This window comes from Strix uralensis, chromosome 13 (assembly GCF_047716275.1).
Source record: "Strix uralensis isolate ZFMK-TIS-50842 chromosome 13, bStrUra1, whole genome shotgun sequence".
Lineage (NCBI taxonomy): Eukaryota > Metazoa > Chordata > Aves > Strigiformes > Strigidae > Strix > Strix uralensis.
In genome coordinates, this window is record NC_133984.1 from 12813801 (window position 1) to 12841485 (window position 27685).

General features: G+C 40.2%; 1 protein-coding gene across 2 annotated transcripts; it reads right to left on the reverse strand.

Annotated features, from left to right (window-relative positions):
• Positions 1–262: 262 nt before the first annotated feature.
• Positions 263–27541, reverse strand: LOC141949304 (SLAIN motif-containing protein-like). 2 transcript variants are annotated; one of them, XM_074882748.1, is made up of 9 exons: positions 27427–27541; positions 24000–24718; positions 13131–13267; positions 10381–10530; positions 6193–6333; positions 3818–4135; positions 3472–3609; positions 3001–3319; positions 263–1413 (listed from the first exon to the last, which is right to left on the reverse strand). In XM_074882748.1, the coding sequence occupies exons 2-9, from the start codon at positions 24698–24700 to the stop codon at positions 1347–1349; spliced, it is 1971 nt and encodes a 656-aa protein (XP_074738849.1). In that variant the 5' UTR covers positions 24701–24718; positions 27427–27541; the 3' UTR covers positions 263–1346. The 2 variants fall into 2 exon arrangements, with proteins under 2 accessions (XP_074738849.1, XP_074738850.1); XM_074882749.1 differs by lacking the exon at positions 10381–10530.
• Between the last annotated feature and the right edge of the window lie 144 nt (positions 27542–27685).

The following is a 27685-nucleotide window of genomic DNA, read 5'->3' on the forward strand; positions in this document are numbered from 1 at the left end:
TATTTTGTTCTGCTTTGGCCACTTGTGGATGTTCTCCTGGAAAAGATGTGAATCAAGTGCTGTGAATTAAGTTTTCCTTTGCTAACACCCACCTCATTCTTAGGAAATCCCTGGAGATTAAAGGTAATTATCAATACTTGCATTATAAGAGACTTCCTCTGTCACCCTCTTTACCTGTGCAGAATCAGACTGCTGTGTGGCTGGGCCTGTCAGGAAAAGCCTCCTTCCTAGCACAAAAACCACTCAAGTCAGACTTGCTGTTTGAATAAAGCAGATCTATTCCAGCACCATAACATTTTATTAAACTACACTATCAAAATCACATTGATGGCAGGGAGAACGTTGCTATCAGTGCATATTTTCTGTACTAAGACTGTATTCATAGCATCCAGCACTCACTGAGGAAAGGACACTGAAACAGAATCCTTCATAGCCAAAGAGACAGTAGAAAACTTCTACAAAAATCAGGACAGTTAGGGGTGAGTTGAGAGAGATCAAAGGGAAACACTTCAGGCCAAATCAGTCAGGGGGGAGTATTTTTTAAAAAGTTTTACTTTTAACCAGTGTTTGTTAGCTTCCTCATCTGAGAGATGAAGATGCTGATGAACAGTTGTTTTTAAATAGCATCCCCTGTCCCTGCAACTGCCTGTTCACAAACCCACACAAATATTGTGTACTGTTCCTTCACTTGCGAACTGTGATGCACACGCTTGACTACAACAGCTTGAAGTGTACTACAGTTATAAAAACCTGCTTCCTCTTCTAGAACAAACAATAAAAAGTAGCAGAAATTACTTCTGTATAGAATGTAAAAAACCAAAACCAAACAGTTGAGTTTCAGACAAATATTAAAGTACATCAGGTGGAATTTTAAAAGTCTTACTTCTAACATCTATATAGCTATTTCTAGACTCCCCCAGCCACTGCTATGCAACACCATAGCAACAGCTCAGAGCTGCTTTCTGGCACAAACAAGACAACCAGCAGCCTTTTTAAGCAGGTGGCCTGAGGAGCAGGTCACAAGTTTTTTGTGACAAACCTTCCAAAGGGCTGCAAGTAGAAGTTTAGATGAAATAAGGCTATTTTCAGTCTTCATGTGAAGACTCATACTTCAGTAACATTTTGAATGTTGGAAACGCAGTAAAGCAATTGTCTGTTCCACCACTAAGAGGTCAGGCTCTGGGCAGAACAGAGGTGAGTGTAGTTTGCATTCAAGAGGAACTATATACATCAGTCTGCAGTGTGATGGGGCTCTTGAGTTTCATTTCCAAATAACGTTCTTACACCCAGCCAGCTGGGGGTCTGCTTCACAGAGGTGTTTGGCAGTACATCAGCATTTTGGGTTGTCAGTAGCACCCATCCTTCCAGGAATCATCCTCAGTGGCCTGAGTGGTTTGTGCTGACTGGAGAAACCTGGTTTGAGACACAAAGAAGAAAGTCACTGTTTCTTACAGCTGCTGAAGTCCCCAGCAAGTTGTTGCTGTACAGAGGAATGCTTGTTGGAGGTTTTAGTTTGCACTGGGCTTCTGCAACGTCTCTTTAGACAATGTCAACATCTGCCTGCCTTAGGTAAACTGCTGCAGTCACACAGGCACAGCCTGCATGTCCCCTGCACCAGCAGAACAGACACAGCAGCAGCCATTTTAAGAAATGAAGTGACTATTACTGAGTCCTTAAACATGACATATTTATCCTGCTCCACTAAGTTATTAACACTGTTGTGGGTTTTTCCTATGTATGAGTCCAAGACATTAAAAAAAAAAAATCAAGTACTTACTGCTTCTTAGTCTAATACTGAATCAACTTCCCTCAATCACAGAAGTTTACATTATGATTGTAGTGTAAACAGCTTTTGGCAACATGGTGGTGGATTTCCCACACACAAAAGCCCAGCAGGTGCCTTAAGGACAATGGGCTAAGAACACGTTTTGCTAAAATGGCATAAAGCAGGCTGTGCATATAGTTGTTACAAGCATCTTAGAGGCCTTACTCTTTAAAGAGATTGAATATATTCTAACTAAACATCTGTTGCTTAGACTATCTACAAACTTCAGATATCCACTGTCTAAATAGGAAGCTAAATCATAAAAGCTAGAAATAAACGTCAAAAAAAAAGTCCAAAAACCCATTCCATCTTTCTGGATTAAGATGTGGCCCCTAAATCAGTTCAGATCAGACAAAAATTGTAAGTTTTTGGAAACCATTATATATGCTCTGCTTTCACCCAGTTGTATGAAGAAGTTACTATAATGATACAGAATCATGCTTAAGACAAGCCTTGTTGATTTGTCCTATTTTTCAAACCACTGTAAAACCTTAGTAGGCCTCGGACAATGCCCACCTAGAGTCCTAACTAAAGGAAGAAAAAAACCCACCAAACTTATTTTACCAGTAGCAAAGTTAGAGGCACCAAAGTAGGTCATCTGGGAAGATTATTATATTAACAGTAAAGAGAGTTTTAGTCCTTTGGAAGAGTTTTTTCCCTTCCCAAAACCAGATGTACACACCAAATAAATATGTGCCATAAGGTTAATTTCTTATAGAAATAAGTTTGAGTCTATGCCTCTTCATTTTCCTGCATAATTAGCTTTAAGAAAAACGGGTTTTTTTTAAACAGATGGAATACTGAAATATTGAATGGTTTGGTCACAGATTACACGGTGAAAAGGGGTATCTTGCCCAGAAGCTGCTGAGTCCCAGCCTGTCAGTTCACATACAGTCACAGAATTTAATTTTAGTGGTATTTAAAGAAACTGCAACCCTTTGCTTCTTGACTGGGGGCAAAGTACTTAACATCCATAGATCTTCCAGCTAAGTACTACCATTTCTTTAAGGGCTCCCACACCGCAACCCTACATCTAAAGCTAATCAGCTAACCCAACTCTACACCTGTGTCACACTTTAAAACCAGAGATGAACATCACTTTATAAAAAAGCATTTCTAATCTGTGAAATAAAGGCAGACATTTAAGTCTCTGAGGCATGAAGCCTCACACTTACCTCTTGGATGGTGGTGTCGGCTTGCTCTTGGACACCGAGATTCCTCCAACAGATGTGCGTGCTTTAATGGGTGAATTTTTTGCCACAGTGACTATATTACTGCTTCTGGTAGTACAACTGCCACTGGAAGAGCCTGTACTAAGTGAAGATGCCTGTGGTTTTCGAACTCCACTAACAGGACTTGCGTAACTACAGGCTTTTACTGGCTGCCTGGGTGTTAGCAGAGAGTTTGTGCATGACCCCGCTTTCATTGGTTGTCGCACTGTTAAGGGAGACTGCCCAGCACTGGAGGAATACCTGAGCTTACTGGGAGCCAGACCTGGAAATGGAATAATGAAAGAATAAGCAAGTTGGCAACAGTATTTTAAGAACATGTCAGGATATCAGGCCTTAAGGGCCTCAGGTTTAGTCAGGTCAGTTAGACAAAAGGAAATGGACTGCAGCAGCGTGTGTAGAAGACGTTGCACTGACCTGCTGACCGTTGCTGAGTTCTTGGAATTCGACTGCTTGGCACCTGCAGGTCTGACTCCAAGCTTCGACTGCTCCGTACAGACTCCAAAGCTCGAAGGCTCGTCCTGGCCAGGTTGGGCATGCTGTGGCGCATCTCCTCTGAAATCAAGAGCAACTTCTCTTATTTGCTGCTTCTGGTAGTAATGGAGATGTATAATGGTTTAGACTATCTCTTGAAAAAAACAGGCACTTAAAAGTAGATAAGTGTGTAACTAATCCTTAGCTTCCATTAAGTAACAGAGCTTTTGAAATGCATACGGCAAAATTATTTTCACTGACTCCTATCAACAGCTCACAACTCGCTTACCTTCGCTGTTTGCATACTTGAGCCGGTCTTGCATCGGACTTTGCACAGATCTCCTTGGGGGACGGATACGGGAAGTGGATGACCTGCCATAATCTGCATTGGAAGAAGGGGACTGACATCGGGGTGAACTGAGCGGAGATGGCGAATATCTGTGAGTGCTACGGTACGACAGGGAGCAATCATAATCATCCTCGTCCTCAAGGCTGTAGGTGTCGAACTCCTGGTCACTGTAGGTACCTCTTCGCAGGGAGTGAAGGGAGGCACTGGAACTGCGACGTGATACAGAAGCAGAGCTAGAGGCACAATCCTGACGGAGGCCTGGAGATAAGAGGGCAACATGGTTCAAAGTCATCCGACTTTAAAATAGAAATTCCTTACCCAGTTGCAACACAAATTCAGAAGCAATGCTTTTATCAGTGATTCATTTCACCTTGGAAGGAGAGTCAAGTCAATAACTTTCTTTACTGAAGGTACTTGCAGCATATGGAATCTCTAAAATAGAACAGTGTCACCCATATCGGTACCGTTTAATTAGAGCAAAGAGTTAATATTCAAACTGACCTGAATTACTCTTTACGTCACACACACAAGCCGCTGTGATTGTGGACTATATATTGCCATGCAAGCTCTGTTAGGTTAACTAAGTACAGAAGTCTAATTTACAGTATGAATTTTTTAGTTCAATTAATTATGCACCCACCAGCATTTCAACAGGTTGAAACAAAGATTTGAACTTCTGCCTCCATGTGAAAAAACGCCTGTTTTTCATTGACATCTACAGTGCATCTGTCTGGTTTATTTACAGGTCCTCCCCCAACTTACACCTTTATTTAAATCTTCTTGCCTAACAAAATACAAGCAACTTGTTACCAAGAATTAATTTAGCAAATGGGTTGAAAGGGCTTGAGAAAAGCATCAAAGTTCTGAAAAACCCTGATCTCAGTGCAGTTCCTTCACTGCAGGGATTAAAAAAAAAAGCCAAGCATTCCCCACTCTTCTCCCTTCACAATGCAAATACAAAAAGTTTCCATCATTCTGAAGATGAAGTGCTTTTCATATTTCACTGGAAACTTTGTAATGTGACAGGATTCTTGACATTTTTTAAGTGATCACAAAGCATAAGAAAATACTTGCGTTTAGAAAGAAAAAGGCTGTTATTTGCTTTATTCACTTTAATACAACTTTTCCTCAGCTGCACTCAGGTGTAATAAATTGATAACAAGATCTTAAGTCTTTTGCTCTTTTTGGCCTCATATTCCAATTCCTAGATCATAATATTTTTTAAATTTATAAAGGTACAGTACTAAAAGAAAGTAAATGTTCTCAAACCCCAGAGAACGTCATTCTCTATTTCCTGTAAATGAAATTAATGATTAATTTGCACAGAAAACCAGATCCAACCACTTTGTTCCACCTTGATCTTCAATTAGGACCTCATCCAAATCACACAGAAGTCAACAGAAAATTTACCAGTGATTTAATGGGAACTGGATCAGGGCCGACTGGATCAGGCAGGAAGCCACCTGTATCCTGGGCTGCACCAAGAGAAGCATCACCAGCAGGTCGAGGGAGGGGATCATCCCCCTCTACTCTGCTCTCATGAGACCCCCCCCTGCAGTGCTGTGTCCAGCTCTGGGGCCCCCAACATCAGAAGGACACGGACCTGCCCGAGCAGGTCCAGAGGAGGCCACAAAGATGCTCAGGAGTCTGGAGCACCTCCCCTGTGAGGACAGGCTGAGAGAGTTGGGGGTGTTCAGCCTGGAGAAGAGAAGGCTCCGGGGAGACCTTAGAGCAGCCTCCCAGTGCTTAGAGGGGCTACAGGAAAGCTGGGGAGGGACTCTTGATCAGGGGGTGTAGGGATAGGACGAGGGGTAACGGTTTTAAACTGAAAGAGGGTAGATTTAGATTAGATATAAGGAAGAAATTCTTTCCTGTGAGGGTGGTGAGACACTGGCACAGGTTGCCCAGAGAAGCTGTGGCTGCCTCCTCCCTGGCAGTGTTCAAGGCCAGGTTGGACGGGGCTTTGAGCAACCTGGTCTGGTGGAAGGTGTCCCTGCCAGTGGCAGGGGAGTGGAACTAGGTGATCTTTAAGGTCCCTTCCAACCCAAACCATTCTGTGATTCTATGATAATACTTTCAAGACTATCCTCTGCTTTCAGAAGTGCCATCTTGAGAATGTTACACAACTGCTAAGTTTAAGTGGCAGTTTGGGTCTGTAGATTTTTAAAGGAAGCCCCTGCAAATCACAAACATTTCAAATGATCTATTAAATTCTCTTTTTGTGGGGGGAAAGGGGAAAAGAAGAACAGTTGGAATCCATCTACGTTCCTCTACAATTCTAAAACCGTAACAAAAAGGAGATTGCTGTCACGTACTTTCTTCCTGAAGGCGTGCCATAACCTGGACATCAGTCAAGTCCTGCAGTTTATATCCCATAGAGATGGAATCATCAGATGTACTCAGTTCGCTGTCCACAGACGACTGAGAGCTCAGTGCAGAATGCATGCTCAAATAACCTTTAGTAGAAAAGAAGAGGGAGGAATATAAAAAGCATTCAGACATCCACATAAAAACCAAGAATGAGCAGCAGAGTATTTATTCCAGTAACAAAATCAATGCAGTTGTGAAGTTGAGGTACGGTTGCTAGAAATAATTAAGAAGTTAGAAATTACTTGAGAACACAATGCTCAGTATTTTAACTTTCAATATTCAGAAGGCAGAGTGTCTTTGTGCAGGAAGAAAGTTGTGGACTTCTGTCCAGAAGGTAGCAAAGGGATGCTTGGTAATTTTGAGCTTAGAAACACACTTGAGAAGATCAGTATTCTTTCTGCCTGTTTTGAGAAAGGGGCAACTGTTGATGTAGATATTAAGCAGCAAAGTTATACAAAGTGCTTGCTAGGGTGCTGGTGAGCAGTCATAGGAGTAAAAGGATCCAAATGGCTTTCAGAGTACAGTACCTCAAAAAACAGTCATGCAATCTGCTTCAGCAAAGTAGAGTTGCACTAGATTGCCTCCTCCCCATTCCTGAGGTTTACCCATTTTTTTTTTCTCTCATCATAAACCAAACTCTCTTACAGGGAAGGACATAGCTTGTTCATACAGCAGGTCATAAAAACACCTGGAAGGATCTTTCCACCAGGGTAGTTTTTCCGTAAGTCAGGCATCAGGAAGAATAACAAATAATTTTCCTTTTGAAGAATAATATTAAAAATATCATCATAATCATCATTAAGTGCAAACTTTTACCTGTTAGTACTTTTTCTTAAGTCAAGCAAGTCAGTATTTTCCATGGCATAAGAGCACTACTACTTGCTACTGAAATAGGAACATACTGAAATGAGAACAAGGCATGTAACTTTGGGGTTATATTGGTACTTGTCCTTCAAGTGTGGGAGGCCTGGAATGGCCCTATACACATAAATGTGGTATCACAGCTGTCTTTGGTCTTCCTCAGATACTGCTCTTCCTGGCACGTGAGATGACAGTTATTGCAGGAAAGCTAAGCATCACCTAGCCGGTAGCTTATCTCCATCTGCAGGTGGCAGGCAGATGCAGGCAGTGACAGGAGAATCTTGCCACCATTCCATCCACGTTAATTTTGGCTCAGGGTAGTATCTTTGAGAGAGCGCATGCAATGCTGAGCATACCTCCATCTTCTTTTCCCATTTTATAACTACCATATTGCTTTGTTAAAAAAAACCAAACATTCAAAAACCAAACAAACATTGTTAGAAAAATTTTTGGAAACACAGAAGGATTAGTGAATGTAAAACCTCTACATGGCAAACATACTTATCTATACTACATGTTACAAAATACCATAATATGCTCTTAGCATAACGAAAACTCGAACATAGACACCTAAGACCATATAAATTACAGAGGTATTTTAGGAGAGAGTACATCATCACTTTAACGTAATTCCAAGACAAGGTTGCAATTAGTACTACATAGATTTAGACTCACCAAAAAAAACAACCCACCACAATCTGACAGATCAGATAAAGCTAGTAGATACGCAAGAGCCTAAGAGCACTTAAGCCTGCTCTAGCTGAAAGTAATGTTAAGAAATACAAATCCTGCTCAAGCAGGGATTCGAGATCATCACTTAAATAAAAAGCAACAAGTAGGCTGTAGCACACCAGCTGACAAATCAAGAATACAAGTTAGTCTCCCAAAGCATCTACATGATGCCATTCAGGATTGACTTTCACTTTAGCTCACGCAGTTTTGCCTGCTGTGTTCTAAGAAGTCTAGAGGGCAGCGCACCTACTGAATAATTCTCAACAGTGATGCTAGAAATAAACATTTTGTCTGTTCTTGGAAAAACATCTAAAAACCACTGCTGAGCAACCCTTTCAAACAATGGTTAATTCCAGACAGGCAGGAAAAAGCAGCAGGTTCCCAACGTTATTTCTTAAACTAGTTTTGAAGAGTAGTAACCGATGACATGGAAAACACACATTTGAAGTCCAGGCATAAAACAAATTTCTTACATGGACATTGAGCAAACTGCTTTGTACTGGTAAGCCTCAAATTCCTCATTTGAAAAGGCATAAAGTTTTTCCAGTTTCAAGATGTTTACATAACACAGTGATAGAAGTGTGACTGTAGTGCAAGGGGTGCATCTGTGCAGATCTGTGTTACACAAATACGCACTCCAAGTCAAGACACTCAGTACTAACACTGCACTGCTGTGTAACGTAAACCTGTTTCTCTCCTTCTGGTGAGAAGACATTGTAAGCAGTTGAAATAAAGCCAACATGAGAGTAGGGATTGCACCTGTAGGATGTAGTGTAATGAATAAGCATAGGTTTCCTGCTGTAACTAACACCTTCCTTAATAGTAAAAGCTGTATTTTTAATGCAGCTGTGTCTTGAATACAGCTTTTTAAAAAGCAAACTTCCCAATTCAGTTGTGTGTGTTCAGTTTGGTTGTTGCATTTCAAATTGCAGGTCTATTTAAAAACAGTCAGGGAGGGGAAGAAACACATTCACATTCTTTCATCAGTAAAAACTGCTGTGGCTCAACATTGCAAGATGAACTGATTATGGTTTTCATTACAGAAACTTCAAAATATACCACATCTGGATTTTGTAAAAGGTTTTTTTGTTTAGTTTTTAAGGGAAGTTACTGTTAAACATTTTTCATTTGAACAGTAGGGAAGCTCCTTTTTTCTTAGAAATAAAATTAGATTTGAGTCAATCAAGCCGACGGTGAACTTCAAACGCTTACACAAGTCACAAGGAAAGAGCCACTAAACAGATGAAGTGAACTCTCATGTATTATCCTACGCAGGCAAAGCCTTTCCTATACTTGCCTTTTTATTTGGTACCCTTGACAACCTTGGGAGATTTGCTGAGTGAATGAAGAAGTCTAGAAGTTGCACAGACACTTTGGTTTTACGCATCAGTAACTGTTTCTGTGTGAAAAGGTGGTTAGACATCTAGATTGCCAACCAACCTCGTATTAAAACCAAGAAATTGATGTGGAGACTTTTCCCTGCAGAACTCAGCTTACAAAAATAATCAGTCCTAGGTGCATCCTTTTGTTTGCAAAATAGAGATAAGTGTTAATTTCTATTTACAGTGGAAAACCAGCAGATCTCAAAAGCATACCTGCAGCTGTAAAAACATCCATATGCAACCCTTTTTTTTCCTTCAAAAAAAAAAAGGTTCATTTAACATCAAATTTTAAGCCAGGAACTGTTAAACATGCTTTATGTTTTTAAACATGCAAATTAGGATATAGCAATTTCCACAAAACACAAACAAATCAAGGAAGACTCTTTTGATAATAAAGCCAAGAGGCAAAGCATTTGTACTAGGAAACTGAGCATGAAATGTATCAAGGATAAACAAAGCTCCTGAAAGAGCCTACATGGACTCCTTAGGAGCAGCTTAAATGCAAAGGCAGACTTGAGGCCAATGCATTTAGGAGAAGCTTCATTATCACACTTACAAAGATAGGCTTCTAAGAAGGATTTTGTGTAAGTTGCCTCTAAGGTAGGAAATCTTACCGAAAACACAATTAAGTCTGATGGAAACCTTTTGTTATTTTGTGTTTAGGTGCCCACCCAGCCAATTTAAAGGCTTATCCTGGAGACTACACCTTTTATCTTAAAGCACAAGGCTTCTTCCTGTAGCCTACATTAATCAGTATTTTCAAAAGAAACTTCACAAACTCTCAAGCCAGAAAACTGAATCCAAGTAACTTTATAAAAAGTTAACATCTACAAATGATAACATTATTCAAAAGTAGTATTTTCTTTGCTCCAACAGCTGCTTTCTATTTTAAGTGACTTTAAAATTAGTACAATTTATAAATATATGGAGAGAAAGTTATAAAAACAAAACCATGGAATAACTACAAGACATTTAGAATGCAAGGATGTTTTCTCCCATGTCACAGATAAAACCTGGGTCAGTGTAAGTGAGCAAATTAAAAGGAGAAAACCTCATGAGTGGACTTGCATCTCTTGACAAGTTCCCCCTGTATCAATTAGTAATACTCCTTGCATTTTAAACACTACAGGTTTGCAGTGCTCTACTGACATGCCATACCTGAGCTGCCACAGGTTAGTAGTGCTTTGTTAGTCGATTTGAGGTGCCCGGGAGAGTTTAGTGCATTGCTACAGGAGCCTGTCTCTGTATTCAAATTATGTGCGCTTGGTGATGCCAATGGACTGCAATACAGGTTTTTCCATCTACTGGCTAGAAGGAAAAAATACAAAAAAGCCATAAAGGTTATCAAATTATTTTTAAAAACAAAGAGCATAAGATTAAGGCATCAGATCAAACGATTAAATACTGTAACAGATGTACTTCAAATAAGACATCTTGATGGTGTCACTAACAAGATGTAGGAAGCAAAGCAGCGCCTGTTCCCTTGCTCACTCTCCCCTTTAACTTGTTTTGACACTTCTGAAGAATTCCAAGAATAACTATTGACTAACTTGGCTCTAAAGCAGCCATACATTTCTGAAGGTTTCAGTGCTGGTCTTCAGAGATGACTGTTTTCATAAATATCTGTCACTTCTACACCCCATCTTAAAGAACTCTATTAAACTATGTTTATGCATGTGTTATTTTGAATTTTTAATGATAGAATCAAAACAGCATTAAACCACAAAAGCTGTGCCTTTAAATTAACAGGAGAGCAAATTCATTTAAAAACAACAATTCTGTGTACTGAATAAATATTTCAGACTCACATACAAGTTAGTGAAACAATCAAGAACAACCCAGGTAGCAAAACTTACTGCATCCATGCTTACTGAATTTGGAAATAAGCAGCTACAACTCTAAGGAAATAACTCAGTCTGTGACCTGTATATATTCAAGGGGCCGCTGAACTACCCACCAAATCCTTACCACTGAGAGAATAGTAGCTAAGAAAATACAGAAGATTCACTATATAAATAGTTTTATTTCCTCCACAAATACAAGGTCATGCTATTTTAGTTAAAAAGGAGTGATAGTGTACAAATAAAGCCTGATGCATTTCAGACAAATCAAAGAGTTAATCAAATGAACCTTCATTCAAAATTTTAAGCACAGATGGTTTATAAAAGTAAATGAAATTTGTTCTTAAACTACATTGTTATCTCAAATCAGGAATTTCAAGGCTAAACTCAAAATAAGCCTGATTACAAGCAGTGCCAAAACACTGTTAGTATATAAACTAAAAAAAAAAAAACCAAAAAACAAAAAACGAACAGTGGCCTCTCAGACTTCAAATCACTGAGGTCAAATTACTGGTCAAACCAAAATCAAAATTACTGCATTCACACAGAAGACAAAGCCAGACAATCCAAAACCCAAGCAGACAGCAACTTTCGTACCAAACTGGGGGTTGTATTTTCAGCAGTTAGGAACATTACTGAGCTTCCAAATGTTAATCCTCTCCGAAAGGTCACTTTTTCAAACACTGCTAACCACAGCTTTTGTGTTTAGATGTTCATGAGTCAAACTAGACAGATGAGGTTGCAACATGTCCTGCTCTACAATGCTTTTCAGTGATGAGTTGTTACAAGAAAAGAGTAAAACTAAGCATTCCTCCAGCTGCAGGGTAAATCACAGCTGCCAGTATAGGAAAGTTGTGCGATATAGAAAGTTGTGCGATATAGAAAAGGATTACGTGTTTACTTCAAACCACTCAGTGTCTTGGCTATCAGCAATTCAGCCCAGGACTTGCACATTTTACACACAAACCTGCAGGGCATTTGAAAAGAGAAAAGGTAGGATATCCACTAGATGGATTCCAGGTGATGTACTACAGATATGTAGAAACAGAGTAACCTTCTCAGTTTTGTCATGAAGTGAACTATGCATCTACTCTAACAGCTCTTACATCAGAGAAAGGCTAATATGGAATTGATCCTTCTGTGCTCTGAAAAAGGAAAAGAACTCACACAAACCTACAACCCTAGAATACCAACTACGATGGTGATATGTGACTCCTGAACAGAACGCTCCGTAGCGTTTGTGTTTCAGGCAGATTAAGGAAGGGATTTTCCCTCAGTGGTCAAGTAACACCGCTGAAAGCCACCATGAAGTGCTTTTAGACGATGATAAAACTGGAAGAAAAACTAGGATTCCAAGTGACACCATTTCTTCAAGTTAGATTTTAATGTTTCATTATTGTAAGCTTTGAGCATTAGACAACTATTTTACCCAGGAATTACTACTAATGGTAAGAACAATCACCATTAGAAACACTCCACACTAGAACTTTTTATATAGGAAAAAAGCTGCAATAATCATTTCATATGATTCTCTCTCCCACTCTCCAGAAGCACATTTTTTCTTCTATATATTTTTACATTAAAGACGTTTAAATACTAAAAAAAAAAAAAAAATCAAGACCCTGAAAACACTAAAATATATTTTAGTGTTTAGGCTCTGAACATATTAAAAAAACAGAAAACAAGGTGGTCAATTTGGCAATTAATTTTAAATGCCTCTATTTGCATCTTAAAAAAAATAGAGAGGCAAAATGTCACGGTTCAGTTTGTTTTGTCTATTACTTGTAATCAGCATAGTTTTCTTAATGTTTACAGAATGATCTCTTACCTTCATTAGTTGAGGCATTACCAATGTAAACCAAAAGCAGAGAGGTTTCTATACAGAAACAGGCATGGCTGTACAAGTACGCACCAAGAGCACAGCATCTGAAGCGCTCTCTGCAGATATTCTCCACTACAGCAACCACAAACTTTACATCTCCTTTTGTTTTACTGTTTCTCAATAACGTAAAGTACACAAATGGAAATAACAGACGCTTGAAGCAGCAATGCTAATTGTTTACGTACCTTGATCAAGTCTGTTTATAAGAGTTCGGCAGGCTGCTTCTGTCTCGGGACTGGGATTATCCAACACCTGTCGGCACCATTTTAAAGGTGAGTCCGTTTTCTGATCTGTAGTAGATTTTCTAGGGGACACATAGAGCCTTTGCAAGGATTGAAAGGAAACAGTAAAAAATGCTCATTAATTCAAAGCATACAGCCACCGAAGTGGCATTTACTTAAGTATACCTAACAGTAAGCAATAAAAAAGTTACCCAAATTAAAAACAGGGGAAAAAAAGCTTAAATTGTATAGTATGACTTAAAATTTACTATCACAACATTAAAATTCACTTAAAGATGGCTTCACAGAGAAAGTACACAGCCTCTGCAAGACAAGGTTCAAACCTAGGCTGTTGGAGTACTACTACAAGTTAAGTTGGTATACTCACCATCACCCACATTCCTGCCTCTCCCTCCACTCCCCACCCCAAAAAAATATCTCATGACAAAGACAGCAGGGGTGAGGAGGTCGTTCTGACTTGACATTCAAGGTAATCTACTTTCAGAAGTCTAATTGTTGTATTTTCTGCTAAAAAACCCACAGCTCGGGATATTGCACCTGTATTGCACTGCAGGCAACAGTTGTCTCCTATCTTCTAACAGCAGCTCTTCGAGACACTGAATGAATAGTAAGTTGTCTACTCACAGATTTCAGGGATAAACCATTTAACTGGAAGATTTAGAAATTTTCAGACAGGTAGGAAGTATGACTGTATGCTACCTTTTTTTTTATTGCAATGTTAAGACAAGTTCTCCTAAAGCCTAAGTTTTTGACTGTTCTAATACACCTAGCATTGTTTTGCACATACATACAGGATTAGCCTTATGTATAGACAAATTTAATCATATTATAGTCTTGGAATATTTACAACTGATTGTGTGTAAAGTAGCATCTTAACCATATTTCATAAGTAGAAAATTTCTCTCAAGAAAGGTCAAAGCGTATATGGGTCAGACTGAAAAGCAACTCAAGTATTTTACTTACATATCTCACATTCATATTTTTAAAAAAATCCCAACAAAAAATAAGCACCCTGTACTTTAACATTTTTTGCTATTTAGCAACACACTTAACTTTTGTAGGGAATAAACAAAAATCAGTATTGTGTACATATAAAAGTTAAACAGCTTTTAATTCTTGCATGTCACTTAGAGAAGAACACCCTCATGTAGAGGACATTGAGATTTCAGTCAGTCAATAGCATGAGAGAGGCAGGAACAGAAACAAGAAGTGCCATCATTAACAGTATCTGCCCACAGAGACAATACATTTCCTGCATATAATACTACATACCTTTAACATCAAGAGTTCCAGCTAAGTTATCTTAATATGCATGTGTTAATATATTTACTGTGCTATGAATGCATTGCTACAATGAGATGTTTAATATAGTATCCTGCTGAAGTCCTTCAAAGGATCATAAAAAGGATTCACAGGCAGGAAAGCAAGCTCTGTGGTGACGAACTTAAGGACCTGCATCTGTGCAATTTTGGAAGAGTCTGTCAGGTGATTACCTCTGAACTCAATAGAGAAGCAGAGAGGAGACTTCTGAAAGCAGAAAATTTATTTGATCTTGTTAAGGCCATAAGATTCCTCAACTTAAGTTCAAACTACTAAATTTGTCCACAATGTAATTTCTTAGAATTAAGTGTACCATATCAAGAAGAAGAAAACTTCCAGGTCTTTGAAGTTGTGTAGATACTGAATACCTTTCTAGAAGGGATGTGCTTTGAGACTACATTTTGGGGGGGTGAATATACAGGAACCTGACTGAGAAGTTCAGCTGTCATTTGTGGACATGAAAACTAGCTCTCGGGTCCATCTTTCCCGATAGGCTCTGATGAGCTCTTTGCATGGCCCTCAGCCAGCACAGCTGCTACCTCTCTGCAGCAAGAAAACTCACATAAACAGGCTTTACGGTTCATCTCCTGTGAGAGCAAGAGACTTCTTCCATGCACACAATCACACCACCACCTTCCTTCCAAGCATCAATCCAGCAGTGCTTCACCTAGCAAACTGCTCAAAGGTGACAAAGAGCCCTCTTGGTCACCAGCAAACTAGCTACAGCCACACTTGATGATTTACACTGCTCCCAACAGCTGTCCTCACACTGATGTAACATATTTCACCTTCATCAGTGCAAAATACAGTATTTGTGCATAAAATGATCATGAAGATTCTGTCAAGATTTCAAGGAATGTCTGCATGAATTTCAAATTGCCCCCTACTCTCTCTCTCCTAGCAATAACTTTTGACACTCCAGCAGCAAGATACATCAAGTCCTTCTGCTCCAGTTACTCATTCTCACACAGACGTCTCATATTCAATTCATAATACTACTTTCCACAACAAAATTAATATAAGTCATCAGTTATTTTAGTAGTTATCCCATTAGTTTCTGAAATGCCTTCATGTTAAAAAGATATAGAAGCGTACTACAGGACTCTCAGTTGTCAGGTGTCCTTATCCACAAAAGCAATGTTTGGCCAAGATAAAACATACAAACAACTGGGATATTTAAAATATTGTACTGGCATCAAAATGCCTGTCTAACCTATTATCCTGTCTCCTATCCTGTATCCAAGTAAGGATAAATACAGAAACCATCAAACCAAAAGCCGTACTGATGCAGAAAGCTGTTCCGGACTCCCACAATTTTGCAATTTGGGGCTATCAGACCAAGCATCTCTGTATGCAACAGCTCTCAACAGAATATTTTTCAGTTAATCCATCTAATCCTTTTTTTGAATTCATATCTGCTTTTAGCACCCACAGCACCCTACTGCAATGAGTCCCACAATGCACCGACACATGGGGTGAAGAAGCACCTCCATTCACTTGCTCTGGAAATGTCACCTGCTATTTACTCTTGATATTGTCTGGCTCTTGGGGGATAAGATACAGGTGGAAGGCAATTATTCTCTACTGCCTCTTGACATGCCACTCATGACTTCACAAATCCTAATAATATTCCTGCCCCTGGCCAGACCCATCTTTTTCAGGGAGTAGATATTCAGTCTCTTTACTCACGTCTCATACAGAAGCTTTTTCATACCAAGCTTCACACAAAAAACACATGAAAATAAAAAAATCCAAAAGCTAATTTGCTGTTGACAAAATAAATGCTGAGAAACATGAACACAAGTATTCCTGAATGTGCAATGTTATCTTTTATGAGAGACCCCACAAGCATATCTTGCTTGTTTCTGCATGGGTAAATGAGCATCACAACCACTCAGATCCAATACAACAGAGAAAGCAAAGTGCTCTCTCTCTGGATTTATTTTACAGTTCAGACCAAAAAAGCAGCAGTAAAACCATCAAACAAAAAAAGAGGCCAATAGCCTCCTTAGGGCAGGTCACACTGTTCTTCACATATTTTAGGTTAAGGGAGAAAAATCCTGCTCTACTTCAGGAAGTAGTTGCTCTACCCAGCTCCTTCTGTGCTTCTGCCCAGGATTGTTTCAGCTGAAAATGGTACCACTTGTTTGATTGCTGGAACCATTTCCACACGGAACAGGGCTACCTGCTTCCCAGGGTGTCGGAGTCCCCTGTAGTCTGCCAGAGGACACTCATTTTTTCAGCTGACAAGTCTATTGGCAAGAGATGGTCTCACTTATGATGTCACTAAACTCAAGTAAGCACAACTCAATTTTTCAGAGCACTGACAGGCAACTTATAAAAAAAAGGAATTCTCGTTTGATTTCACAGTGGCAGGTTTACTATTTTCCTTTCTAAGTAGCTTTGGGGAAGGATTCAACATACTTCACAAGCTAACTTCTCAAAATACATGGGCACAGCTTATTCTTCTGGAGCACTGCACACCATGAGCTGATAAACTAAAAACACCAGACCCACAAATATAAGTGAGTATTTTTCTGGAGACAATATTAAGAACCAAAAGTCACCTTTTACTAGAGGATCCCCCCACCCAGTGGTATCCTCTGTTAGCCACCATGGCACAACTGCCACAGCAAGAGAGGCCAGGTTACTACAGCATCACACTTCTAGCTGAACTAAGACAGGCTTTTGTGAGAAGCTAAACTCACTCTGCTCTGTTTCAAAATATGCAGAATTTTATTTCTAGTAGTTTTATTCTCTAAGGCTGATTTGTCAGGTTAACTTAATCCAGTAAGCATTGGAAAAAATGTACTCAGGCATGCCATGAGGTATGTGTACAACTGCCAGTTTACGCATCAGCCAAAGTCTTTTGGGTTTAACAAATATCTGATTACTGAATAAGCTTTACCTTGCATTTTGTTCCTACAACTCAGCAGTCTGGCTGTGAAGCATGTTCTGTTTACATGGAAAAAGCTTTGAATATTTGCTTTTGTCTAACTGCAAATGACAATTAAGAAGATAGTTACAAGGCCTAATACAAAATTCAGAAAGTGAACATTTAGGCACATTCTCAATTTGATATATTGGGGTTTTGCTGCATAATTTATTAAATATGAATGAGATTTTCTTCAGCTTCTGTGAGGAAACCCTTAGATAAGGCATCTTTAGTTTCTGCTTACTAGTGTGTTTCACCTTCTCATATAAAGTATTTTATGAAAGGCACCTCTGGTAAGAGCCAAGTAGTCTTAGTTGTACAGCAAGCACAACATGAGATTTTTCTTCCATTAAGAACATAAGCACTCGAAAATAAATCTGTGGGATTCTTCACACTTCCTGACATATTCCAGTGTACTAAAAGCAGAGCATCTTCTAGAGGTTCTTTTGGGGTCAATGTCACAGGAGGACTTACGGGAGTTAATGGCCACTGTTGTTTGATTTTGAAAATACTGCTTTAAATAAAACCCCCCAAGAATCTAGAAAATACTATGACAACTTTCAACTTGCACACTGCACTGAAAAAAAAAAAAAGCATCCTCACAGTTTAGTAACACATCAGATCAATTACAAAAATGCAAGACAGCATTGCCTGAGAATTTAAGAGCCTAGTCATATGGAATATTTGCACTAGTAAATCTACAGATCATAAGAGGAGAATTGAGGCTGCAGAAAGCTCTATAACTAGTACATTAGTAAATTAAACTGAAAGTAAAATGAACCTCAGTTTAAGACTCATGCTTGGTTTATTATACATCTTCCACAGCACTTAGCACCAGTAGCTACAGTGGTACCAAAAATGACAGACATTACACTGATTTTCAAACCTTTGAGTTATATACATCAATGCAAGGAGAAAGAGACCTGAGGTAGCTAAATACGTTTAGAACAATTTATGTTTATAAGATACACCTCCATAAAATGCTAAGAAGGCAGCTAAATTGTTCTGTAAAGTGTGTATTTCAATCAGGTAATGCAGTTATTTTCCTTTACATATCAGACTTCAGAGAGTTGATTTTCAGATTTATTACTGTGCTTATGCTGTTCTAATCTCAAATCTAAATACTACTGTTGAACAGAAATACCAATACTGGCAATACAGTGTTGAGGAAGGCAACAGTGAAACAACACTGTCCAGGTCTTGAAATGATAGAAACATGAAAGGAAAAAAATGAGAAAAATCCTGTGGAAAATACTCCACACAAAAACATTATAGTATTAGCCCAAGTAGAGGTTTGAGCCTTTATTCCCAAGAAGCAGAAAATGGAAAGAGAGAAAAAAAATTATACTGCAAAACCCAGAAGAGGCACCACTTTTTCATGTCTATCTAGTGACTAATCCTGCTGAACAAAACAGCAAAAATCTAGTCACCAAGTCACAGAAGCTCTAAACATCGCATTAGCTTAATCTCGTGCCACAGCCAATAGTCTGTGAGATGATCAAAAGGCACCTTGTGGGACAACTTAAGAGTCATATTATACGTAGACTGCACAAGGGTGCTGAGCAGTGTCGGTAGCAATCTTGCTGCAGCAACATGTAAAGGCTTTCCCCCTCCACTCTGGCAGTGCAACTGAGCAGACAGATTACTGTGTCCACATCTCATTTTACAGAAAGAGCCATGAGCCAGTACCTCAAGAATTTCAGTAAGAAGTCATTTTAAGCTTCCGCCATCAAAAGCAATTTAACCTGAAAGGTTGTATTTTGCACACAAGTGTCAGACAAGCTGGTAGATTTTTCCTTTCAGATTTCTCTACTCCAGCACTGGCAATTACTGGCAATGAAGACTGCTGATGGTAATGCTATCTTAAAGCTGGGTTTTGAAGGAGCTCATCTACCCAGAGATTGTGCACAGCAAGGCAGACATTACACAGACCATCGTAACAGCTAAACACAGCTAGCACAAACTGGTAACACGCTATTCAAACAAGCTAGACAATCAGGAAATGTTTTTGATGTCATCTGTACATTATTTAATGCAATAGAGCCAATGGATCCATTGTTAAAAATACCTCTAGAAGGTCTTCATAAGATGACCCGTCTGAGAAACTAAGACCTTGCAAATTACTGTTTCTAAGTCACGTAGAGTCTTGTCAGCAAGGAAAAAAATTTCAGGCAAACTACTACATGGCCTGCAGAAATGGACAAATTGGTATCTAGAGATTAGGGAGTTCTCCCCCAAATTAGAGGCACAAGATGCCTTATTTTTCATTATGATATACTGGTATAATATGTGAATTTTGTGCAGAACCACATCCTCGTTTGGTGGAACTTCTCCAGAAATTTTTTTCCTATCTCTGATGGTACAAGCTAACCACGATGATATCCTGCAGTATGTTGAATTAAATGCCTTAAGACATTAATATAGAAGGCCACTGGAGATAGGGCTAAGGCTGAAAACATGCACTCCCAGGAAACTCCTAAGTAGTAATTCATTTGAGCAAACCACACTACTTCTTCCTACAAAGACTATTTCAAGGGCACACTACTTGCTGTGTTGAATTTTCAGATTCAAGCAGGAGACAACACAACACTAAGGTGAAGGCAGCACAACCTGTTTTCAGTTGAAAGACAGGCTTTTGGGAATGAAAACTGTGCAAGGCGTGGATGTAGCAGCAACACAGGGATTCACCTGAGTGACATGGATTTCTTCTCCTCCTCCCCCCACAAAAACACAGCATCACGTTAGGCTGAGTAGGCTTGCACATTCATGTATGCACCCATCATATTTTACATGTTCTTCTAAAAGGAACTCAGCAACTTAAAAGAAACGTGAAGAAAATGTTCTGCTACATGGATTTGCTTGATTTTTATGGTGTGTTTTGGTGGTGGTTTTTTTTTTTTTTAAAAAGGCAGAAGAAATATGTAAAAGCTTATCTGAAGCCCTGTGTTAAACCGCTGGCAGTTTTGCCACTGGAACCAAGATCTTAATCGCCAGCAGTAGCAATACTGGGGAGACCTGTACAAAGGCCTCTTTCCTTCCATCAAGGAGAAAACCTGAAGTTGTTCAAGGTGAGGCCTGGACAGAGAGCTCGGTACTCATGCCATCAAAGGAGACAGAGGCAAAAATAGTCTAATCCAGTAAAAAGGAGAAAGAGTACTGAAAAAGTTTAAGGCTTTTCACTTCTGCCATTTTTTAATCTCTCTCTTTCATCCAATGACACATTAATAATAACACTTTATAGTTCAGAGGGAGTTGGAATTTGAATGATTTCATCATAATTCCAAGTCAAAATTTTCTCTCCCAAGTCTTACCAGAAAAAATAACTGACAATTGGCAAAACACCAAACAAGTAGCATGGGAATGTATAACAAAATGCTGAACACAAATCACTGCAGGAACAACAATACAAAAACCGCCCCAAAAATCACAACTTAATTCTTATACACAGGGAGTACCTAAGAATGACAAACACTAAGGAAGACAAACAAGGCAACACTACTGCAAGCGTACCTTGTTTGTTCCCTTCTGTAGGGGTAACAGCCTTTCTACAAACAGCTCAGCAGTCGACCTGCACTGAAGCACAGCAGCATAAGGGAGAGAACTGGTAACTGGTAATGGGCAAACAGCATGGAAGTCTAAGCTAAGCATCACGCTGAACTCAAGAGCACTGAAAGCCGACTTTCACTTGATTGGGTCTCAAGGATATTTACAATTTTGAACAGCTATTTGAGAAAGCGACCTAAGAAAGCAAGTCAAGGGACAGACACCGAAGTAGTACAGAGTTACAGCTACTGCAGGGGATGCGGTACCTCATGTTTCACAGGAGTTCAGTCATTGCAATGTTGTTTTTAAAAACAAAACCTTAGACCATGCAAATCTTGCTGAAGCCAAGGGAAACTGCACAGGAACATTTGCAAGTTTGATCCAAATAAAACCAACAATTCCATAACAGTGCAGAGTATCGGCACCTGCAGAGAAAAGTAACACATCCTCCCACCTTTGTGCTTCCACTCCTTTGTGCTTCCACCTTGGCTCTCCTGGGGCAATGGTTTTTGCTGTTACCACTTCAGCTCAAGTGGCAAAAATCGACATGGTAGATTTACCCAGAGGTTTCAAACCTACTAAGAAGTCATGGGACATAAGCGCAATACCACAACAGAAATTACCCTAAAGTTTGGAACTCTTAGAACTAGAACGACATGGAGATGTAAGAACTACAGTATCTCTTTCTGAACACTTCCTGCTCCCCACCCCCTGTGTTAAACACTTTCATACTTTAAAAGAATACAAAATGAGTTCTTACTATTCTTTTAAGGTATAAAGCATCATCCCCTCTGCTAGATGATGTTGAAGAAGAGGTCAGCAAATTAAAAGGACTGGGCTGTTAAAATTTATCAATTCAGCAGTAACAAGAAAAACCAAAGCCACTGAATTTCTCAAAAGTTACCAAAAATCATAAGTAACGAAGTACACATGATATGTTCCAATATTAGCTACAGTTTTTTTCCTAATGTATAATATTTAGAAAAGAACTGCAACTACAACATAGTAAACTATTTGTTTTGACTAATACACTGCTCGACACGTTCAGGTATTACTTCCATCCAGGCAGTACAAAATTCCCCCTAGTCAGCAAAGCCACCTTATCAAAGTTAATCCTAAACCCATATAAAGGTTTTAAAGGTGTTTTTGTGATGTTTTGGGGTTTTTTGTCGTGGTTGTTTTTGGTTTTGTTTTTTTTTTTTTAAAAAAAAAAACCCACACTCCCCCCTGCCATTGTTTGCTGGATATTGCCAATAGGAATGCATGAATATCCGCACAGACAGTACACAAGACACGTGCTTATAAAGAGAATTTAAGGTATTTGGCAATAAGCACAGCCATACACTACTGACTGTACACACATTATTCATTCCTTACTTTCAGTTTAGCTGACAAGCTCTAGAACAAGAAGTCATCATAAAAATAGCTTCTTGTTTTACCAAGTTTGACAAGAGGAAAACAAACCAGACTGAAGCAATGCAACATGATCAAAGGTAATTTATGATAATAGAACTTGCACAAGAGCTCTGTAATACCACCTTTATTTAAGCTCCTTGGGGCACCTCATTTTAATCTGTTAGCCTATATTAACCAAATTTGACAAGAAAACAGAGTTATCAAAAACATGAAGATCCTACAAGGCATAGTAAAAAGGGTACCTGGTAAAGATGAATGACCTTATTAGCCACCAACTCAAAGAAGGGTTAATAAACTGAGCCTCTGGGTGCAGAGTCTCTCCTGATGGCATCGGACAGTATTCATTGTCCATGTAAATTTCAGACTCCATCTGGTTTCTTTATCAAGTCAATATAGTTTGCAGAATCTCTCATGTCACAGGTTATATTAACATGAATATAAAACTAGCTGTTTTCATTAACATGGAAATAATGAAGCTTGTCTTCCAAATTTAACTTGTTAAATGTATTCCCCACTTCCTCCCCCCCCCCCCCCCCTTTTTTTTTTTTTTTAAGAAATCTGCTCAAAATGCTGTTTAGGTATGCTAGAGTTTTAGTGATCAAGTCAGAAGCAGTATTTGGGTTTTAAAAGAAAGCTTGCAAAGAAAAAAACCCGTGTTTTTAATATAACCTTGAAGTTAGACTTGAGCTGATGTAATTATGTTACTGAGCTCCATTCCATTAACAAAAGCTTACCTTCACTTATAACAGCTAATGAATTTTTAGAGTTTAATATTTGTTTTGTATTCAGCAGCCATTCCGCAATGCTGTCTTCGCTGCCAGATTAATCTCTAGCTACACAATTTTGAAACACAATTTGCAGACCCCTGAAACTATCCTACAAAGTCTTAAAATTAAGAACTCTAGGTAAAATCTCAAGTCACAGCTATTGCATGAGCTGGAATTAGTCTCAAACTTGGACTAGCTTTGAAAGGGCAAGAGAAATTAATCTGCTGATGTATAAAACAAGTTCTAAACAAGGCTGCTCGTGAAGCAGAGAGTCCTACAAAGTAAGGTCAGTTAGGGATTACATCATTGATCTGTTTCAGTTCATGTCTCTAAACAAAAGAAACAGGTTAACTGCAAAGAAACGGTATTCAGGAAATGGAAATTATTTGTCTCCTCGGATACTAGCAAAAGCCATGAAGTCCAGATGGTCTAAGGTCTCAGTTTGTGTTTCACAAAATTCTTACCTAAATACAGTATTTGACAGTTATGTACAAAGTTTCAAAACTCCATTATTCATTCATCTGTGTGCATTATACATAAATAAACTAACAGGGAAAGGAAGCTTTCTGTACTTGCTACAGCAGCACCTGAAGAAAGGGGAAAAAGACAAGCTGTACAGTTAAACTGATTTTTTTTTTTTAAATAATGCTCTGGCACAGTGGTCTTAAAAATAAGAACAGCTGATAAAGAAAACCACATTCTTGATGCTAAAAATCAAAGCACTGTATGTAAGTTACTTTATACCCTTAAAAATTATTGCACACCTAAACACAGAAACTCCCAATCGCAGCAGTATAAGTTCCATATATTACTAAGTTTTGAGATACATACCAGCTATCTTCTTCTTCATTGCAATTTTCAAGTTCTAACACTTTCACTTCATCCAGATCTGTGTTATTCGAAAGACCTTCTAGATCTCCACATTTTTCACTGGGATTTTGTTCATTTATTTTAACTGAGGAATCAATACCTGCAATGACCAAGTTTCCCATAAGCTCTGTGCTATTACTTGTATCCGTACGTGAAGAACATCTAATGTTATCGTCGGTCTTCATTTCCACCTTACACGTGTTGGAAGACAATTCCTCAGTGGCACTGTTGCAACTATATTGCATTTGGGCACCTATGTCTTTTTTTAAGCAGTTGTTCTCTCCTTCCTCCCTTCTCATTTTGCTTAATTGGTTGTGCAGATCTGCCATGATTTGCTTCTCAGTTATCGCATTGATGCTATTATTAATTTCCATTCCATTAAGACCAGAGTCATGGTTATCCACACCAGCATGGATCTCACTCTGCATGTTTGTCCCAAGCACGCCCCTGCTACCCTTCGTTCTCGGGTGCTGATTCTCAATCTCCAGTCTCCTCACTAGCTCCCGCAGCTTTCGCACCTCCTCAAGCTCTGGGCCAACCGCCTCGGATGCCGGCTCCGTGTCAGGGCCCATGGCAGAGTCCTCTGTTGAGTCTCGTCCTAAGTCAGGCTCCAGAGCATGATCCTGCTGTATGACCGGGGCGCTTCCAGGCACTACCATCATCCAAACCACACAGTTTCACTGCAAGACATGAAAAACATATAAAAGCTCCACAAAGGTGCACAATATTTCAAGCAAACTGCAATTAAAGACCAAAAATTAGTTTATAAGCATAAACTAATTATACTGGGGTACAAGGCAGCTGAATTTAATCAAAATCTATTGAAAAAGAACAACTGAAATTAGTATGAAACATTTCAAGACAAATTGCTCATTTTAAACAGCTAGGATGTGCAACTATTATGCTACAAATTGGACTGTATAAAGGAAGTCGATTTAATCACACACAATAGTTTAGTTTCCATCTGTTTACAAACAAAATACATGAGAAAAGCACTGATTGAGCAAAGTCAGGAAACATAATTAGCAAGGTGCTGACGTCAGACAATGACAGCATTAAGAAAATGGTAAAAACATCCTTTGTTCGTTACCAGGCTTATCCTGGAAAAGCAGAAAAAAATTGAAAACATTTCTGTATCAACATATACCAAAGACTAATGACAATGACTAATGACAGGAACTGCACTTACTGTGGTACATGAAAATAAGCATAACTAATGTCTTTACTGGCATATTTTCTTGTTACAACTGAAAAGAGAGATGCAAGCTCCCTGATGCAAACAGCAAAAAACCAGAAAAACACATAGATAAATATATCGCACCATAGGTTACTTAAGTTTCATAAAATGAAACCATCTGCTTTTCCTGTCTTAATTGCTGCTATTCATCCTGTGGTTGTGTTGACCAAGGAAGAGTGTGCAGAGCACTGTCACTCAGGCAGCTTTGAACCGCAGAGGTATTCAGGCTTCCCAAAAGCCATAAAATAACGCCGGTGCACTTAACATACAGTTTTACAACACTTACAGAATAATAAGCCAACGCTGATTTTTCCCTACGCTAGTGATTTACATGAGTTTTCAGTTACAGTGGGTGCATTCATCTCTGAATTGACTCTTCATTGAAAAGCCTCTAATACGAGATTAATGTTCCACAGAGCAAGTAAAAAGGATTCCCCTAAAAAAATTATAAATCTTTTCTATTTTGCAGAAGGAGGGCAAATAGACAGACTGACAGAAGAGGGAGTTAAGACAACACAGCCAATTCAAAGTTTAAAAGATTTGATGCAGGCACTACAACTGCATTTGAACCCTGATTTTCTGTGGCTGTAGATGTTCTTCCCCCCTCCCTCTGCTGTCTGAAAATTTCCCGTTTTTAAGGCCTAACTGCCAGCAGGTAGAAGAAACCACAAAAATTAGATGTCACACAAAGTACATAAAGCAAGCAAGGTTAAAAATACAGACATCTCCCCATGAACACCTTAGCATCTCCCTATTTACTTAGTTGTTTCTAACAGCAGTAGCTGAGAATATTTCCTAAAAAATAGTTTTTAGTGTTGTTTTTTTTTTTTTTACTTGACAGGGGCTTTTAAATTTTGGTCTTCTACATACAAGATGAAAATTTGAGGCTTACATTTGAATTAAAAATGAACATGGAAGCACTTACAAAGAGCTATAGGTGAACAGAGCTGACTGCAGCGCACTTTAACCATAGCTTTCAAAATCACGCCTATAAGAAGCACTGCTGAAGTCATTTTGACTTGGGGAAAAGAAATTTAATTTGTAGTTACCAAGCAATCCAATTCCTACTCATATGCCCACTTCAAAAAATCTCCTTGCATGCATTCTCACTCCTACGAAATCATCCGATCTCTCGACGAGTAAGGAAACTAGTATGATTTTCAAAGACATTTCAAAGCTATTGCTCGGTAACTTGCTGAGGATGCACCAGCAGGGAGTTTAAGAGTTCTACTGTCAAAGCAAAACACAAAGACCCAAGGCGGGGAGGGAAGCAATGAGGTCTCTCACCCGAAAAATCAGTTTCCCTCCAAGGCTGAGGAGCAGCAAAAACTGCATTTTCCTTCACAAGGGGGGAACAGATTAAAACAGTTTAGCCTTTTCCCACGATCAGCAAGTCTAAAAAACACCCAAATAAAGCAGCAAGGATATAGGAGGGGAAAAATATAAATCTATAAAACTTAGTTTCATTGTATAATAGACTCGGGGGAACAAAAAAAAGAAGAAAGAAGGAAGCCACATTTCAAGCCATTACTGTGTTGGAGACAATAATTTGGACTTTTTCAAAAAGACATCCGGGTTTCTAACGGCAGGTTAACGGGTTCTCCTCAGCACAGCGGACGAGCTGCAGCCGGAGGGGAACAAACGCCTCCTGCGTGCCCTCCGCCCCCCCCCGCCCCCAGCCGGGGTTCCCGCCGCCCTTCCTCCCACCCGGCCACCAACTGCCCCCGCCGCGGGCAGGCGGCGAACCGAGGCGGCCCAGGCCCGACCCCGGCCCCCGCCTCGCCGGGAGTCCCGGAGCGTGGACAGCTCCCGGTGCGCGGGCACGGACGGGGCCGGCCGCGCTGAGGGCGGAACCGGGGGCGAGGAGGAGGAGGAGGGTGAGGGCGGGGAGACGGTCGCAGCCGGCAGCGGGTGCTGTGGAGAGAGCGGGGCCGTCAGAAGGAGGCTGCGGCGCGGGTGGGAGCCCCACGGGTGGAGGCAGAGCGGGGGGGCTCCTGCCTGAGGCACGGGGGGGGGCGCCTGGGGCGCGAGGGACCGGAGGGGCGAGGGCGCGACCTTCCCGGGGCGCTGTGGGGGGCGAGGGCGCGGCCAGCGCACGCCGAGCCGAGGGCTCCGGCCACCCCCGACCCTTCCCTTCCCCTCACACGGTACCTGCGGCGGCCGCCGATGGACGAACGGACGGATGCCGGGCGCCCGTTCCGCCGCCGCCTTTCTCCGGCGACGTCTGGAGCCTCGCTCGCAAACGGCGGGAGGGAGCCGCCGCCGCCGCCGCGCGCGCGCTCGGGCCCCGCCCCCTCCCTCCCAGCGCCGCCGCCTCGCGCGCGCGCCCGTTCGCGGCGGGGAGGGGCGGGGCGGTGGCTCTGCGCGTGCGCGGCGGGGGCCGGAGGCGGCGGCGGGTCTCAGGTGCCGG